At 49.9% G+C, this 16,599-nt stretch overlaps 1 protein-coding gene across 8 annotated transcripts in view; it reads left to right on the top strand.

Annotated features, from left to right (window-relative positions):
* The window catches only part of CADM1 (cell adhesion molecule 1), a 133,015-nt gene extending 118,102 nt beyond the window's left edge, over positions 1-14,913 (top strand). For 4 of the 8 annotated variants that reach the window (XM_064732152.1, XM_064732151.1, XM_064732150.1 and 1 more), the window contains 2 exons: positions 12,419-12,550; positions 12,743-14,913. In XM_064732152.1, the coding sequence (XP_064588222.1) occupies positions 12,419-12,550; positions 12,743-12,861 (251 nt within the window). In that variant the 3' untranslated portion in view covers positions 12,862-14,913. Of the gene's footprint in view, positions 1-4,097; positions 4,152-6,162; positions 6,247-12,418; positions 12,551-12,742 lie in introns of all 8 variants that reach the window. The other 4 variants (XM_064732146.1, XM_064732144.1, XM_064732147.1 and 1 more) reach the window with 2 other exon arrangements.
* Positions 14,914-16,599: the final 1,686 nt, after the last annotated feature.

The raw sequence follows: 16,599 nt of genomic DNA, 5'->3' as shown, positions 1-16,599 counted from the left end.
GCACACTTGTGTTTTGTCTGTGTGTCAATCCCCCTGTGTGTGTTAGATGTCAAGAGCCATCGTTGCTGATTTTGTAGCTACATGTTTGTGGCTAGATGTTGATCCCTAAATTTGAAAAAGAGCAGGTAGCCCCAGTGATGGCACAACTCCCAGCATCCTTTCTGGGTGTTGTTTCTGCATCAGGAAAGGCTCAGTGTCGGGATGTATTAAACTCTGCAATGAGGACAAGCTGGGCAGATGCTCACTGGCAAACCCTTGCCCCATTTTCAAAGCAATTCCTGATGTCTTTCCTTATTTTTCTTTGTTCTGAGGAAGCCATAAAAAGCCTGTTCTTAACTTGAGGGCTTCCCCCCTTCATGGGGAGGATCAGTGCCAGGGAGGTGGCCAGCTGAAATGACAACCTATCCCAGTCAAACGAGCTGCCACAAACTTTCCTGCCTTAAAACCAGCCAGCTTGTTCTGAATTCCCCCATGTTTGCCCTTGTGGGGTGCTTTTCCCGTGAAGACTCTGGATTTCTTTCCAAGCTTGTGTTGCTGGAGTGTGTATGGAGTATACCAGGTGTTTCTGTATGTTGGCCATTTGTTCTTTCTGATGTCCGATGGGAGTGAGCATGTCTGTGAATGACTAGAAATGCATGGGCATGAATACAGCCAAATGGATTTTCTCCAAAAACGATTTAAAATGAATTGGGGGAAGAAAAAAGAAAATCAACCAACCAACCAACCAAAAAAAAACCAACAAAAAAACAAAACCAAAAACCAACCCAAAAAAGAGCTTGCTAGCAAAGAAAATGGAATGTAAGGAGCCAGCATAATGCTTCAATCGGGGAAAGAGGGTTTTGAGCCATTGAAAGTTTTGGAGTGTATCCTAGAGGACTGGGGGGAAGGAGTCCTGTGTGTGTGTGCATGTCCCAGCAGTAGCCAAGGCCCTGCCATTCCTGTTTCCTCACGGAATGGAGTTGACGGCAGCGATGCATGAGTGACCTAACGCACGAACGTTGTTAACCCTTTTGTTGAAAAATGAGAGCTTAACTGTGAATTTTCTGATGCACTTTCTCCTTTCTCTGCACTGTTCATTGCCAGAGCTCCAATAACAGCATGGTCATGGCCGGCAGGAAGGCTTGTGCTTCCGCTGCACCCCACGAGCTGGGGTTTCCCAGCCTCAGCCTCCTCCCTCCATGTGCCCCGTGGGGTCAGGGTGCCCGTGGGGCTGCGATCACAGCTCCCGCTGCTTGAGCTGGAGTACAGGCAGAACTCGTGGAGCCGGGAGTGTGACAGCCCGGAGTGTCTGCCCCGCTCACTCTGGGGAGAAAGCGCTTTTTCTGCCATGGCCTTTCCATTTTCCTCCCTGCCACTCTCCCCACCATAACCAATGTGCCAGTTTTTAATGCCCTGGCCCCTGTTGGCCCTCGGTGGCCAGAGAGCTCAGCCCTCACAAAGTGCTGGCCTTTGGGGAGCCCCTCAGGTGAGATGCCCAGCTCACATTTGCCCCCTGTACAAGCAGCCATGACCTTGAACACACTGACTTTGTGTCCATTTTTTTCCAAATTCTGCCCTTACCCTGTTGTAAGCAGAGAGCTCTAAATGCTCAGAGTGATTCCCCAGGATGTGGGTGCTGCCCACACAGGGCTTTGTGCTTGAGGCCCTGTCCATCCATCCGTCTGCCCAGCAATGAGGGGCTCAGAGCTGCTCCCCCTTCCCCTCGCAAGGCAAGAACCAGGCAATGGTTCAGCACAGGCAGAATTTCTGCTCATTCCTGTGGAAATATTGGGTTTTGAGCCATTTGGAAATGCCTCCTCTGAAGCTGGCAAAGCAGGAAGCCTGGAGTGAAGGTTAAAATAAGGAAAATACCCCAGTCACAAATGAAGACTGATAAGAAAATACTTGGCCCATAATGCAGCAGGTAAATTATTTTACAGGCTGAAAATCCTTCCCTGAAGGCCTGTGTGGGTTTTTAATTGTGGCCCTAGCAGGTTTGGTACAAGAATAGGTAGCGCTATTGTGTTACACTCTTGTTCCTTTTTCTGACAGCCCTCAGTCCCTGAAAATGCTTGGCTGAAGCCAAAGCCAGGCTGCACCAGAGCACCAGCCCCTCGTACATCCTGCCAGGTGCCACAGCAAAGGGCTTTCTGCACTGCCATCACCAAGCAGCTCTGCCAGTCCCACTGCCTCCTTCCCTCTTGGAAATGCCCTACTTAAAAGTGCAGCTAATAGGGAATCCGCTCCTCAGTCTGTTTTACAGCTCCCATCCTTGGGGCAGTGAATAAAACATCACAGCGCTGCCTGCGCGCTGCGGCTCTGCGCAGCGCCGCATGAAACGGAATCCCTAATTGCTTATTTAGGGCCTGAGATGGGAGAGAAATTGGCTTTTCCTAAAGAAGTGGATGTAGCGTGGGAGCCCACAGGAACCTAAATGTGCCCGGGGTGCCCGGAGCTTGTGTGAGCACCTTGTGTGATGCACTCACCGAGCCGGCTCTGCCTGCCGGGGGTTTATCATTCCCAGGGAAATGGAGCAGAGTGAAAAGTTCCCTTTCATTTCTCTGACAGCGGTGGTGGCAGGCTTTGAGTTCATCCCCTCAGAAGTGAAAAGAAGGGGCTTTAGTAGCCAGTATGAAAGTTTAATGAGAAAAATCAAGAAGTAATTTACCACCTATTTAAATGCCTCACAACAGGTTTTAACACCGGCCGGTGGCATTTGTGAGTGTCCCAGGTGCAGGGAGAAGCGAAATTGTGGAATTGTTGCAAATTTTATTCTGAAAAGGATTTTTTTTTCCTTCATAAAAAATGCAACATTGCCCTTTTTCATCAGTGAGAAAATGTAGTTCCTTGAAAAGGAACTCTCTACAGAATCAATTTTGGAGAGAGAAAAGTTGAAGGGCTCCTCTGCCAAGTGCAGCTTTGCATGGTCAATGGTTCTATGAGTCAACTGTTGTATTTATAGATAATTTATAGGAAAAAACCTCCTGAAAATCTGAAAAGGACTCCCTGAAACCCAAGAGTGACACACAAGCCTATTTCCTGCTATTAATCTAAATGGCTTCCCACTTCAGGAGGTAATACCAACGTAGCTTCCTGATGATTTGATGCATTTAAAAACTAATCACTGAAAATAAGTTTCATTTTTAAAGGGCAGTGTATATATAAAAATACACATATTGCTGCTTTGCAGTGGGGCCAAGTCTGCACATTGACCATACTGCACTCACAGCTTGGCTATTTAACAGAGAGTCAGCTCCGGTAGCAGTCTGAGCTGATGATCCCAAGTGCCCCAGGGATCTCTTCATGGGAATTTTTTTCCTTTGCTCATGCATTTGCTTTAAGTGGCCACCAGCAAGAGTGAGTCCTGCAAGTGGCAGCCCACCGGGTAACATTTCCCCACCCCACATTTCAGTAAGTCTGGGTGGCTCCTGGCTCCGGTTTGCGCTGGCACTGGTGCTGAGATGTCCACCCCTGGAGATGCTCTGCCTGCAGAGCCCAGCACTTCCCCAGACCCCAGACCAAGCAGCACTAATGTGGCCATGGCCACGTGCCTCCCTGGTTGCTTCAGAGCTTTGAGGACAGATGCTTTTCCCATAAATCCATCACATTTGGGCAAATGAAAAAAAGCCGGTTTGCCCCATAGTTTGGCAGAGGACACAGCCCACAGCCTGCAAACAGGCCATGACATGCACTGCACAATATTCATATTCTGTCATTGGTAAATGTCCTGACTTGTCACCATGACCAAAACTAATTGGATTGGTTGCAAAATTGGAGGCAAGTTTTCCATTGCTCTCTGTACGCAGGACTGAAATCGGCTTGGACTAAATTGGGAAATTGTCCCCGAAAGGCAGAGTGGGGGGCTCTGCATGCTGTTATGATGGTCTCAATGCCACGTTCCGTGTGCCAACAGTGTAGAGCGAGGAGCATTTCTGTCTGTAATGAAGGCCACGATTGCACTGGTGTCACACGATGGCTCTGCCCGCACCGGCAGACGGTGGCGAGTGACTGACGCATTCTCTTTTTCCCCCTCAAGAAATTCATCCTCAGTTCTTAAGTGTGTTGTTTTTTGTCGCTTGAGAAACGCAGAGAAAAACGAGTCTGTTTTTACTTGTAAGGCTTTACTCAGTTGCCCAATTCGGCCGAGGAGCTGGACTATGGGGATCTCTCAGGTAAGGGCTAGTCTGTAGGTAACCTGCTGCTCTCCTTCGCTAGACACTGGTTCCACTCTGGTTTCTGCATCTTGGCCATGTTGCATTGTGCAGTCGCTATGGCGCAGCCATTTCCCCCACGCTCTTGCAGCTTGGAAGTGCGCTCCTTTCTGTTGGGGTTCTCCTCCCTTTTTTTATTTTTTATTTTTATTTTGGCACCCATTTCTGTTTGGCATCCTCAGGGCAGGAGGTGCAGGGCACCAAGGCCAACCCTTGTGGTTCCCTCCTGGCTGGGATTTTTTGAACATTGAATTGGAGACCGGTTGAGTTGAGTCTTTGTTTGTAAAACACTTGACTCTGCCGTGTTGTGTGAAACCTCCCTTAAAACAGGTGGCCAGCCCTAACCCGTGGCTGCTCAGGGATTCTCATCATTCCAGAATCAGATTGGCAGTAAAAAAGAGGTGGTTGTTTCATCAGTGAGGCCAAGCCAAGTAAATGGTTCAAGCCTCTTTTTATCCACACTGGTCTGAAAGGGCCATAAATGCATCCTCATGGCTGCTCCTTGCCAATTAGTGCTGATTGAGATTAAAGCATAACAGCATCTTCAGTGGATGCAGTTGGGTGCATTCAGAGCAGAGCCTCTACCAGTGGTACAAACCTAAATATTTGTTTTTCATGTTTTCTTACAGAAATGCACCTATTTTTTTTTTTTTTGCCCCCCTTGCAGAGCATCCCTGCAGACTCCTGGTACCTGCTGGGCTCTGTGGCTGCTCCAGCACAGGGTGCACAGTCCTGGCCATAGGGCAGGAGCAGCCACTTGTCCCCCTGGCAGGAGCCCAGCCCAGGGGCTTGGAGCCCAGTGCTGCTCCTCTCAGGGGTTCAGCATGGAGCCAAAAAATACTCCAAAAAACCCTGAGTCCTCATCTTACTCCATCAAATGGTTCCCTTCACCCAATCAAATCAGGATTGTCTCATCCCATAAGCCACTACAGGTGTGCTGTGGCCAAGAGGTCAGAAATTATGGATTCATTCTGGATGTTTTCTAACACTGAGCAATGCTAACAATTATTATTGCAGGCCTGGGACAGATCCCATAGGTAAGATGCACCAGGGCTGTGGTGAACATCCCTGAGTGGATGGGGAAAATTGTTTTGTTTTAAGTTCTTTTACTTTTAAATTTCTATTTTTTAAGGAAAAATACACTTTTTGGTGAATGAAGAGAAGAACCTGAAACAATTCCTCAAGGGAATTGCCCAGAATGGGTGTTTGCTCCCCAGCCTGTGCTGCTCAGAGGGGCTCACTCCTTTCCCGGAGCACGCAGCTCAGTGTAGTCCTTTTCCTGAGTCTGGAATGGAAACCAAAAATTTCCCCCCCCTCTACAGAACGCAGCTCAGGCAGAGCCACTGCCCACAGTGAGCACCTATCATGTGCTGCCAAGCAGCCTTTCTGGAGCATCTGGTTTGGCTGCTGGTTTTTTCCCCAACAATTTCAAAATTTTGCTTGTTGCTCTTTGGGCTACTCTGCTGCCCAAAGTGATCATTCCTGGTCAGGTGTGGTCAGCATCATGCTGGGTCAGCCATGGGGGAGGCACTAGAGAGAGCCCCAGGCCCTTCTCTGCTGCAGACAGAGTGGTCTCTGCCCCATGGCTTCAGAGACTGAAACCAGGTCACGTTTTTGGCCCGGGGTCAGCACATGGGGGCTCTCAGATGGGTGGTACAGGTGAGTGCTGGAATTGAGCTCTCCATTGGGAAAGCTGCCCTCTGCTCCAGCTGGATTAACCACCCTGGGAGCCCTGGGCACCACCCTGGGGGACGCAGGGCACAGACCCATCCCCACGGGGGACCCTGGGGGACGCAGGGCACCAGAAGCCCTGGGTACCACCCTGGGGGATGCAGGGCATGGCGCACCCCCCTGGGGTACCCTGGGTACCACCCTGGGGGACGCAGGTGGTCCCTCCCACCCCCATGGGGGACCCTGGCGTGGCGGGCGTGGGGGCTGCTGCCGTGTTTGCTCAGTGTGCTGTTCCTTCCAGGTACATCTGTCCCACCCACAGCTTCAGCCGAGGCTCTGCCGACTGAGCAATTAAATAATGCATCCCTTGCCTTCCGCCCTTCAGGTAGCCTGAGTCCAGAGCCCTCCTCGCTCCTGGGCTGAGCTCTGTGTGTCCGTGCCTCTCTCTCGCAGTCCTCCTCTTGTTCCTCACGTCCTGAGCCCTTAGGGTGGGAGAGGGCTGGCCTGGCACCTCTCAGTTCCTCACTCCAGCCTGGCACAGACCGGCAGGCAGGGTTCCAGCAGCACTGGGCACTGAGGGGGCAAACCTGAGCCTGTGTGTGTGTGTGTTGTGCACACCTGTGCGTGCAGGTGCACACACACAGACACTGCCGTGGGCTCTGGGCACGGCGCTCCAGGGACCCCTCCCCACACTCCCTGAGCTCTCCTGGCTCTGCTCCGGAGCACCAGCACCTCCTGTGAGCCAGGGAATGGTTCCCTGACCAAAAACCATCAGCGCCTGCCTTTGCAGAGGGGATGCTGGTGGAGCGATGGCATCGGCTGCACACGGGGCTCCCTTCTCCAGAGAGGAGTCTGGAAGCAGCCGTGCAGCGCTGAGCTCTGCCACGGTGAGCACATTCATTCAAACAAGGCGCGTTATTTTTTATGAAGCGATCTTGAAATGGGTCGCTGAAGGGGAGCTTATTGATTGAAGAAGGATGAACTCCTCAAATTTCTCTGGTTTAAATTAGACCAAATTCAATTACGATACGACAGGCAGGTTAACGCTGCTCTTTAACGGCCCCTCAATAAATTCGAGGAGGGGTAGCCTGCTCCATGCCACGCTGTGGGAATGAATAACATTATTGCTCATCCTGTCATGGGCAGGCAGTGATTTCTGTCCTCCCATGTCGTGGCTAAGTGCTTTATAGTGCTCACAGAGTAACGGCAGCCTGCTCTTCCACCAGCACCCCTGCCAAGTCCAACCTCTAGTGCTGCTCCATCATTTCAAAAACTTCATTCCACAAAAGAATTGACCCCAGATTCATTTGGGAGGTGTCAGTGCAGTCCTGATGTTTCCTACCTCCAGGGAAAAGGAATAATTGGCTCACCAGGTTTTCAGGAGTGCTCAAATGACTTAAGGCCATTAAACACCCAAATCGTGACCTGTGGGATCTCCAGGCATACTGATGGGATAATCATTCAACAAAGGAAGCTGTAATCAGATTTACAAGAGATCACTTGTTTAGGAATTCTTCAAAGCTGTTGGCGTAGGTTTCCTTTCCCCTGCCGAGATGCAGATGTTACCTGCACATCTGGGAAGCTCAGGAGCTTCAGTGGGGTTGGTCTATATGAGCTTACTCCTGCCCGCAAGTTCAGCCCACACTGCCCAATGTCAGGAGCTTGACCTTAATTTTCACCCAGAAATAGAAGGTAATTTTTTTGTGCAAGTGCAGCAGTAAATCCTGATGTGCCAAAAATAATGTCTTGACTACATTTTCATGGAAATCTCCCTCTGTTCTCTGCTTTTACAGCAGAAATGCACACAGAGGAAGGTCAGGGCTGTACAGAGATAGCCCAGATGTTGCAGTTGGGCTAAGGTGAAGCTGGAGGGAGGTGAGGAGGAAGGACAGGAGTCAGGAGCGCCACAGAGCCGGAGTTCCACATGGCGGTAGGACAGGCTGCGTGTCCCGGCGCTGCCTTTGCTCCGCACTCTGCTCTGAGCCGAGGAGAGCTGTAACCGGCCGGGGAGGGTGCGGAGCAGGGCAGGAGCTGCTGCAGCAGTGTCAGTGCCGGCAGCGGTGCCGGCCGGCTCCTCCAGCTGCAGGAGGGCCTGGAAGGAAGGAGCCGCTGCCTCCAGGTGCTGGAGGATGCGGGTGTGTGCTCCCGGCACCACGGTGAGCCCAGAGCCGCCGCCTGAGCCTCGCGGGACGCGCTGCTGAGAGCGAGGGGAGCGCTGAAGGTAAACCTGCACTGGTTTGACCCTAACCGGTCTGAGGCTCTTAGTGTGGGTAGAAAGGAGATTTAAAACACAGGCAGCCCGGGCCAACCCAGTCTTGCCTTTACTCTTGGGATGCTGCCTCTGACGGAAAGAGTGGAATATTCATAGATACATCTATATTTAAAGCCTCATTAAAGTGGAATTGAGTGGAACCTATTCATTGAGAAGTTGGGAGCAGAGAAGTCTTCCCTGTGCTAAACCTCAGTGTAAGCACTGACCCAGACTGTCAGAGTGCTGCTCTTACCATCACCAACATTTTTCTTGAGAGCCCACAGAAAGCCGATTTTAGCACTTACATTGGCAGAAATGTTAGAAACCTGGAGCCCATTAGAACATTCGCTTTCTAAGAGAGTCCCCCAAAGCCCCCATAGCTGAGAGCCTGCAGGTGTGAATCACAGGTGATGATTATCGATACTTAGATGGACAATCCCCAGCTCAGCATCTGCTCCGTACTGCTCCTAACCTCTGGAATTAGTTCCTTAGTTCTGTGATGAGTAGGAAGCAGTCCCAAACCCTTTTCTCTCCTGTCTGTGTGCTGTTTGCTGAGCCGCACTTTTTGTTTAAAGGAAAACTTCAAGGTTGCCATTCCAGCAGTGTAATCACTATTTTGTTGATTACATGAGCAGTTGGTAAAAATAATCAGCAAAAATAAATTTCAAGCTGCCCAAGTCTCTTGCTGGCCACCCTAGAAGAGGCTCTGGAGCACTGCTGCTGCTGTACAGTGATCTGCACCACGGGCACACGGGCCCAGTACTGCATCCCCTGAAACCCTGGTGTCCTCTGTTGTGGGGTGCAGCAATGCCAGTCCCCTGGGGAAGCAGCACAGCACTTGGAAAGACAAATTGATTTTTTTTTTTTCCCTGCATGAGTTCAGCTCTGGCAAGTGGATTGTACCATTACCTCTGCAGTTTTCCTTTAAGGTGCTTTGGTGCCAAGCAAAGCATCGACCCAAAAACGGTTCAGCCAAGGTGCACCGTAGCTGCAGAGTAGCCCTGAGGGGGCATGTTGCTGACAACATGCTGTGGTGTCTGTTCCTTCCCTGCCCTTCCCTCCTTCTTTCTGCCCCACCCACAAAAATTCACAAGCAAACCCAAAACAAAAGCCTAATGGGCAAATTCCTGATGATTCGCTGGAGAGGCCAGGATTCAGCTTGCTCCAATATATATTAACATCCTAATGGGAAAGCTCTGCATGTATACATTTACTGCGCCCTGACAAGAGGGAATTAAATGTCAGAAGGATTTGTAGCATCTGTAATTGAATTGGTGCTGAGAAAAGCAAATCTTGAGGAAGAATAACATATTAGGATTAGCAAATAATGTGGCATTTTGTCAGTTCCTGCCATCTCAACTGTTCCCTCTTCAGCAATAAAGTTGTGATTTCTGGTTTAATCAGAGATAGGAGGCAGGAATAGCTTGGGTGAATTGGAGACAGCATTTAAAGCAGATTCCGGTTGTTAAGGTCAAGTCTCTCGTTGGCTTTGGGGAATTATTCCTTGTTCCATAGACCTGACACTTTGTTAATTACTGAAGAAATAGCGAGGGACAGGATGTGGAGGGGCTGTTGCTGTGCTGGTGGCACACAGACAGGTTTGCTGGGAGCAGTGTGGGAATGGCTGGCGGTGGGTTTGGGCTTTGCTGTGCCCGCAGGCAGAGCTCTTGGTGTGGGTCATGCTCCAGAGCATGCAGGGTTTGATGAGGGGCTGGAGGCAAGGAGAGGAGGTGCTGCAGCAGGAATGTTTTAGGCCGTGTGTGAGCTTGAAGATGTATTTAGCCACGTGTATAACAGCGTGAACTTGGGGCTGGCGCCTCACAGGGGTCTTCCTTGAGAGGAACAATTGAGAAGAATGGCCCTGCACGTCTCAGCAGAGGAACTGACACTTAACAAACTCTGCTGAGCAAACCTGGCAAGGCTTTAGGCCAAAGTCCCTTCTCAGGGGAGCCCTCTCTCCCTGCTCTTGGCACGATGTCAGGCGAAGGAAGACAGGAGGGATGTGCCAGGCACGGGGCTCTGGCACAGCCCCATCCCTGCGGCACCGGCTCGGTGGGACAGCGCGGAGGCTGCCGCCGCCAGCACGAGCACACGGCTTCGTCTTTCCGGAACCTTAATTTATGGTGATGAAGAAAAAATGCCTCTTGATGCAAAATCCTGCTGGAAGCACATTACAGAGCCGTAACTCAGCATGTTTATGCCCCTCAGCTGTTCCAGATGTCAGCAAGGCACTCATCGCCCAGGCTGGGATGCTGCTGGCTGCTCCGAATGCACCCGAGCGGAACTGGGCGAAAGTTTCTGAAAAAATAAGAAAAAAATGGAGTGAAGTATGCCTGAAGCAGCTGCTCCAGCAGATGAGCCAGTTCAGTTGCTCTGCAGAGAGCCGGTTCATGGATCAGCCAAGCTGGAGTGGCAGTGGGGAGGCTGTGTCGGAGTGGGGGCTCCCAGGGTGCCCAGTGTGGCTGGGGTTCCCCGGCTGCCACCCTGGGCAAGCAGCAGATCCTGTCCCTGGGCACGGGATCATGGATGTCCATGGGCACCTTTCCCTCAGCACGCAGGGATGTTCAGCTGCTTGCCACTCAGCAGATGCTGGGAAGTGATCACAGCATGATCTGCTCCCACTGGAGATGAGACAGAAGGTCCTCTTTGCTGTGCTTTTGGTTTGCAGGAGAATAATCTATTTTGGCTGCAGTTTTTACCTTATCAGCCAAGCTGCTGGAAGGGTCTCCACAGTGTCTCTCACCACGCCCCAGCTCATCCCAGCATCTCTCTGCCCACACTGGGGCTCCTGCTCTCAAAGGTTACTCGAAAGGGGCTTTTATTCTTAAATTGTTTTAATTAAAAGGCGCTTTATGGTGCTCTTGGTCCCCAGTTATTTACTTGGGTCCCTCAGTCCTTAATCTTGGAGCAGAATTGGAAATATCGATAGAAAGCGTAAATCCCAGCTGCTGCTCGAAAGCTTTGTATCAGGTCTCAGCTCAAAAGAGCCCCATTACCTTTAGCTGTCACGGATCTGTACGCTTGATCGATAAACTTCAAATATTATTAGAGGTGGAGGCTTCAGAGATTTGCTCTGTTCTTTGGAGGGAGACGGAGATAAATCTTTCTTAAAAATTGACTTGCATTTGCTCTCTCAGTCGTCCTGGCAAAACGCATTTCTCCGAGGTGTCCAGGCAGGCGCAGGCAGGGCAGATTTATGGGCCATGTGCTTCTTGTAGTGAAAGATTTAAATGGTAAATCCTTCACATATGACTTCACAAATCATGTAAAGTTAAAAGATTTTTACCGTTTCTGTTGCTGCTGTGCTTAAATTGTAAGGTATGGCCAGTAAATCATTTTAATAGAGGTGTCGCGCTTGACTCACTAAAAAAAAGAGACAATGGTTTAGCTTCTATTCCAAAATGTTAATGTATTAATCAGCGGGAGAATAATTGTTTTTTACTGCGTTATAAATCTCAGTTGCCATTAGGATTGCAGCGAGGGTTGATGTAGCTGCGTTCTTAAATTAAAATTGTTTACACTGCTATACATTCATTTTACATGGCCATAGCTCATCCGGGGTTCATTCCGGAGCTGTTCCTGCGCCACATCAGTCATCCCTCTCCCAGGTGACGGCGTCCCGAGGGAGAGGCGCTTCTGAAAGGAAACTAATTGTGTGGTGAGGAGTTAAATAAACGCAGTAAAGCAGTCGGAGGCTCTGTACAGTTACTGCTTGCTTTTGGGTCAGGAGTGCAGTGTCCTTGTCAGTTCATTGGACAGTAAAGGTGGGGGTTCATGGTGGAACCCAGTTCAGTCACGGCAGAGGATGTTTGTAAACACGTTTTCCATGCTGGGTGGGTGGAGTTTTGGGCAAGGAGTGTTTTGGGACGTTGAAATGTTTTCAACAGGGCACTCGTTAATGACATTTCTCAGAGCTGACGATTAATATTCCCATAATGGTACTGCTCTTCTCCATGCCCCATCCACCAAGAAGGCTGGGGAGCACTATAGGGAAATTTCCCAAAATAGATCCCCACCAACAACTCCATGTGCCCTTCCTCCCCTCTCCCAGCTGTCTCCCACGTGCGTAGTCATAGTGCTGCTGCTTTTAGCGGAAAACACCTCGCGAGTCGAGCCGCCAGATCAGTTCGGCTCCGGACAGAGCTCCTCTGCCCGAACTCATCTGTCTAGTTAGCTCCGTGCTTCACCCCTGCTCCTCTGGAGAGCCCGAGGGCAGCTCTCCCCATCCTGAGAGCAGCTGCAGCCACAGCCTGCCGAGAGCATCGCAGCGAGTCCCCAATTCTTATTCCTCTTCTGATCTCAACAGATTCCCGCGCAGGTGAGGACGGCGCCATACGCAGCGTGGACCATGCCGTGGTTGGTGGCGTCGTGGCCGTCGTCGTCTTTGCAATGCTTTGCCTGCTCATCATTTTAGGGCGATATTTTGCCAGACATAAAGGTAAGACGGAGAGCAAAGCTGGAGGATGAAAGGCCAGGCTCGTGTGGCCCCTCAGTCGTGGTGTTGTCATGTCTGGCGGGACACACGCCCCACTTTCTCTCCCAGCAGCACTTTCTGTTTCCTTTGTCCGTCGCTCCCTCAGCACCACACCAGGGCCCCCAAGGAGTCACGCAGCCTCCGCTTCCCTTGCAGGTACATACTTCACTCACGAAGCCAAAGGAGCAGATGATGCGGCCGACGCAGACACAGCCATCATCAACGCAGAGGGGGGACAAAACAACTCCGAGGAAAAGAAAGAGTACTTCATCTAGAGCAGCCTTGGTTCCCATGAGGTGTCCAACTGTGGACGGTTACTACTGGCCCTATTTAAACGCTACAAAGACAAAGTGATCTTGGAAGTTGCAACCAGCTTGTGTCTTTTTTTTTTTAAGGAAAAAAAAAAGCAAATGGGTGGAGAGCGGTGAGGCCGGGAAGGTCTGGGATTTGCTGTGTAAAAATATTCCTCGTAAAGTACACTCTGCTGTTTGACACCTCAGTTCGTTTGGGTTTTCTTTTTTTGGCCAAGTCCAGCTTGGATTTAGTTTAGTGAAGTCATTTGCAGAAGATTCTGTGCCTTGTTTAATTTCTGTTCGTTCGGGTCGGGGGGAGGCTGGGAAGAAGAGGGGCTTCTGTGCGTTAGTTCCCTTCGGGTTTCTGTGGCTCTTCGTTTCCCCTTTCCTGTTTCTGGAGTTGCCAGCTGGGACCCCGTGGAGTAGGTGCGTTTCTCTGAAGGTGTTTCCCCTTTTTTCTCTTCACCAGTTTCCGTTCAGAACTCGAGCTCATCGGAGGAGAACCAGCACATTTTAGATGCGTAGTTTGCAGTTCAGTGTGCCCATGTCCCGTTCCCCTGTTGCCGTCAGGGCTCGGATAACACCCCCAAGCCCCCTTTTGTGGCTGTTTCAGGTGCTTTCGATGGTGCAGCTGGGAGATGGGCTGGAGCTCGGCAGAGGCGCCGCTCGGCCGTGGGGATGCGGGAGCAGGGGCCCTGCTGGGCAGGCAGAGCCCTCCCGGGTGCGGGGGCTTCTCCTCATCCTCGCCCGCTTGGCGGCCGTGGAGGCAGCAGGTAAAGCCCCTCTGACGTGTGAGCCCAGACCCGGAGAGCGGCTGGATGAACAAAACTGCCTTTTTTTCTACCTGCTGAGTAAAACGCGGGAATTCGTGTTGAAACGAGCGTGCTAATGACCACTAAAGCCATAGGTGCACAGGAGACTCTGGCTCAATTGGGATTGTAAGCGACAGGTAGCAAACTGCAGCGGGAAGACGGTATAAAGTTATATATGCTGACTTTTTTTTGGTGAGTAATCATGGATTTCGAGCGATACTTTTTTATTGTGTTTATGTGGCAAATGTATCTGATTTATTTAAGGAAAGCATTAATCTTAGTGTCAGGTTTGGGGATTTTTTTACGGGTTTTGGGGCGGGGGGGGCCATTTCCGTGCGTTTGTTTTTTAATTGCTGTTTTTTGGCAGAACCATTACAATGTGGGATTCCTTTGGGAACGGGGCGGCCTGGGGCACCAAGCAGGCCCGTTTTCCCCGGCAGTATTCCGTCTTTCCCCTCTTTCACGGGCGGAACCTCGCGAAGCAAACACCCCTTTGTTCCGAGCAGCTTTTGCCGAGCGCAGCTCTTGTCTGAGCCCTCAGCACCATTGCCAAACCCCATCGCGGTGAGAAGCAGCCAGGCTGGAGCCGGGGGCTCCGCGGCACGGGACGGGCATCCTGGCCTTGAGCAGCCCATATTTGTTTGGAAGTGTACCGTAGTGCAGTGTTACCGATGTAACTTTGACTTACAATGTTGACATGTCTCAGGTTCATGTGTTTGATTGGTGTTTTCCGTCTCAGGTAGATTGCAAAATTTCGGCCCCACGCATTGGAAAAATAAAAAAAAATAAAAAACCACGCATAAAAACAGGAGAAAAAACAGGAAATTATTAATTTTAGTTGTATATCGGTTTATGTATTTTTTCTTCAGTATACAGTGCACTGTTGAAATGTATTGTTGAGTATTACTTTGTACAGCTTTAGATCATTAGGACTTTGAAGCGTGAAGAAAGAACAACCTTGTTTAAAGGAGGATCACAAATGAAGAACGCAGAACTGATGATAAACAACCTTGTTCTTTATTTACCCGGCCTTTTTATTTTTTCCCCTTAGGCCAGTTCTGTTTTAAGGTGTCCATGGAAGATGTTACAGTGTAAGAAAATACATATCCATCTGTTCCCATTCACATTTTGTATTGGTTCATGTATCCCATTTTTACAAAGGAAAAGAAGTACTATAAAATATCTGTCTTCTTAATAAAAAAAAGTTAATGTTACAAAACTAGACCTTGTTTTGCACTCTTTATCCCAGCTGTTACAGAGTCCACTGTCTGAGCTCCACCAGCAACATGGGCAGGAGGAGCTGGGGCTGAGCAGGTCACGCTCAGCACTAGGACAAAAGGAGTTAAACCTGATGTATTGAACCTGCATATAATGCAGAGCAGATTTCATAAGTTTCTTGTTTAGAATTGCTAAACTATTTTCTTTGAGGAGCAGTGCCTTGGAGGAAGTTGATCTGACACTGATATTCCAACTTTCCCAAGCTGCAGTAGGTCAGTACACAAGTTCTTAATGGCAGACAGATATTTAAATCCTGCCTTGTAAGATAAGGTAAGGTAAGGTAAGGTTAAGGTAAGGTAAGGTAAGGTAAGGTAAGGTAAATAAGGTAAGGTAATCCTCCTTTGAAATACGTGACCTCCTTCAGCCCATTGTTGTCTCCCAGTCAGTCCTGGCACTGCCAGGTTTCCTGGCGTCGGTCTGTGGAGCACCTGGCATTTCCAGGTTGTGGCTCCGGGGTCTGTTTGCCCCCGGACACGTGGATCCAGCTGCCAGTGCTGCAGGAAGGATCCGGCTCAGCCTCGGACAGCAGCAGCAGCACCCACATTCCTCCTGTCCTCCTCCTGCCTCCCCTCCACCACAGCCCCCCAAATCAGGCTGCGAGGCAGCTGCGGCACTGAAATTAGAATCATTAATCTTTTATGTTTTGCACAAAGGATGAGGAGGAAGACAGTTGCTTTTTGAGGAGATCACACCGAGAACAACCGTGCAGAATGAGCGCGCTTGGCCCCAGAGGGGCTGCATGGACCCAGGGGCATGTGCCACACCAGGGCCACCGTCCAGCTCCTGAGCACTCAGGGCATCTCATGGTTATGTCACAAATAAGGTTTTCCTGAGCGAAATTGTGACACAGGGAAAAACCATAGGACAGAGCCAAGAATGCAGCTCGCTCTTTTCTTACCTGAAATGAGCAGAGCAGCTTTGATGGTTTCCATGGCTATTGCAATTATTTCAGTGCAGAAGAGGTTTGTGGCTGATGCCAGCTCACGATGGTTTTCTCCTCGAGCCAGCACTAATTGTGTCTCACACTTGTGGTGTGTGTAATTTATCCTCTCAGGGGTCCACGTCTTTCAGGGTTTTAAGGTTATTTAGTGGTGCTTTTCTTCCCATTGAACCTAAACACTCTGCTCCTTTGCTTTTCTGGCCCTACACAGGCCTTACAAACAGGTGGCAGGAAACTGTACCTGTAGCATGCAGGACCAGGGACCTGGTGAAACCCTTTGCATTAACTTCTCAGACACTGAGATACAAAGAGCTTGGATGGGGAAAGCTGGAGAGAGCAACAATTGAGCAGCAAGATTTAGTGACCCCTCTATCTTGTGTCCAGCTGCAGAAACACGCTCCCCATCCATGACCCCACAGCTGCTGAGTTGAGGACACTGACTGGATTTTATGAAAATGAAGAAAATCATCATTACTTCAAATAAAAATGTAATCTTTGCCCTGAATTTCACATTTTCACAAGTTGCAGAAGTCATTTGGTCCTAATTACAAAATTATTTTATTAGGTCAGTAATACAGTTCTTAATTTTCTTCCCTTTTTAACCAAATACAGGGAGGAATTGTTTTAACTGGGTATCTGAGTCTGATTTGTGTAATTACAGCCTGTTCTGCCAGGCTGAAGTTGCTGAAA

The sequence above is a fragment of the Zonotrichia leucophrys genome, chromosome 24 (genome assembly GCF_028769735.1).
Source record: "Zonotrichia leucophrys gambelii isolate GWCS_2022_RI chromosome 24, RI_Zleu_2.0, whole genome shotgun sequence".
NCBI lineage: Eukaryota > Metazoa > Chordata > Aves > Passeriformes > Passerellidae > Zonotrichia > Zonotrichia leucophrys.
Note: the sequence above shows the minus strand (reverse complement) of the source record. Positions and strands in the feature narration are given on the sequence as shown.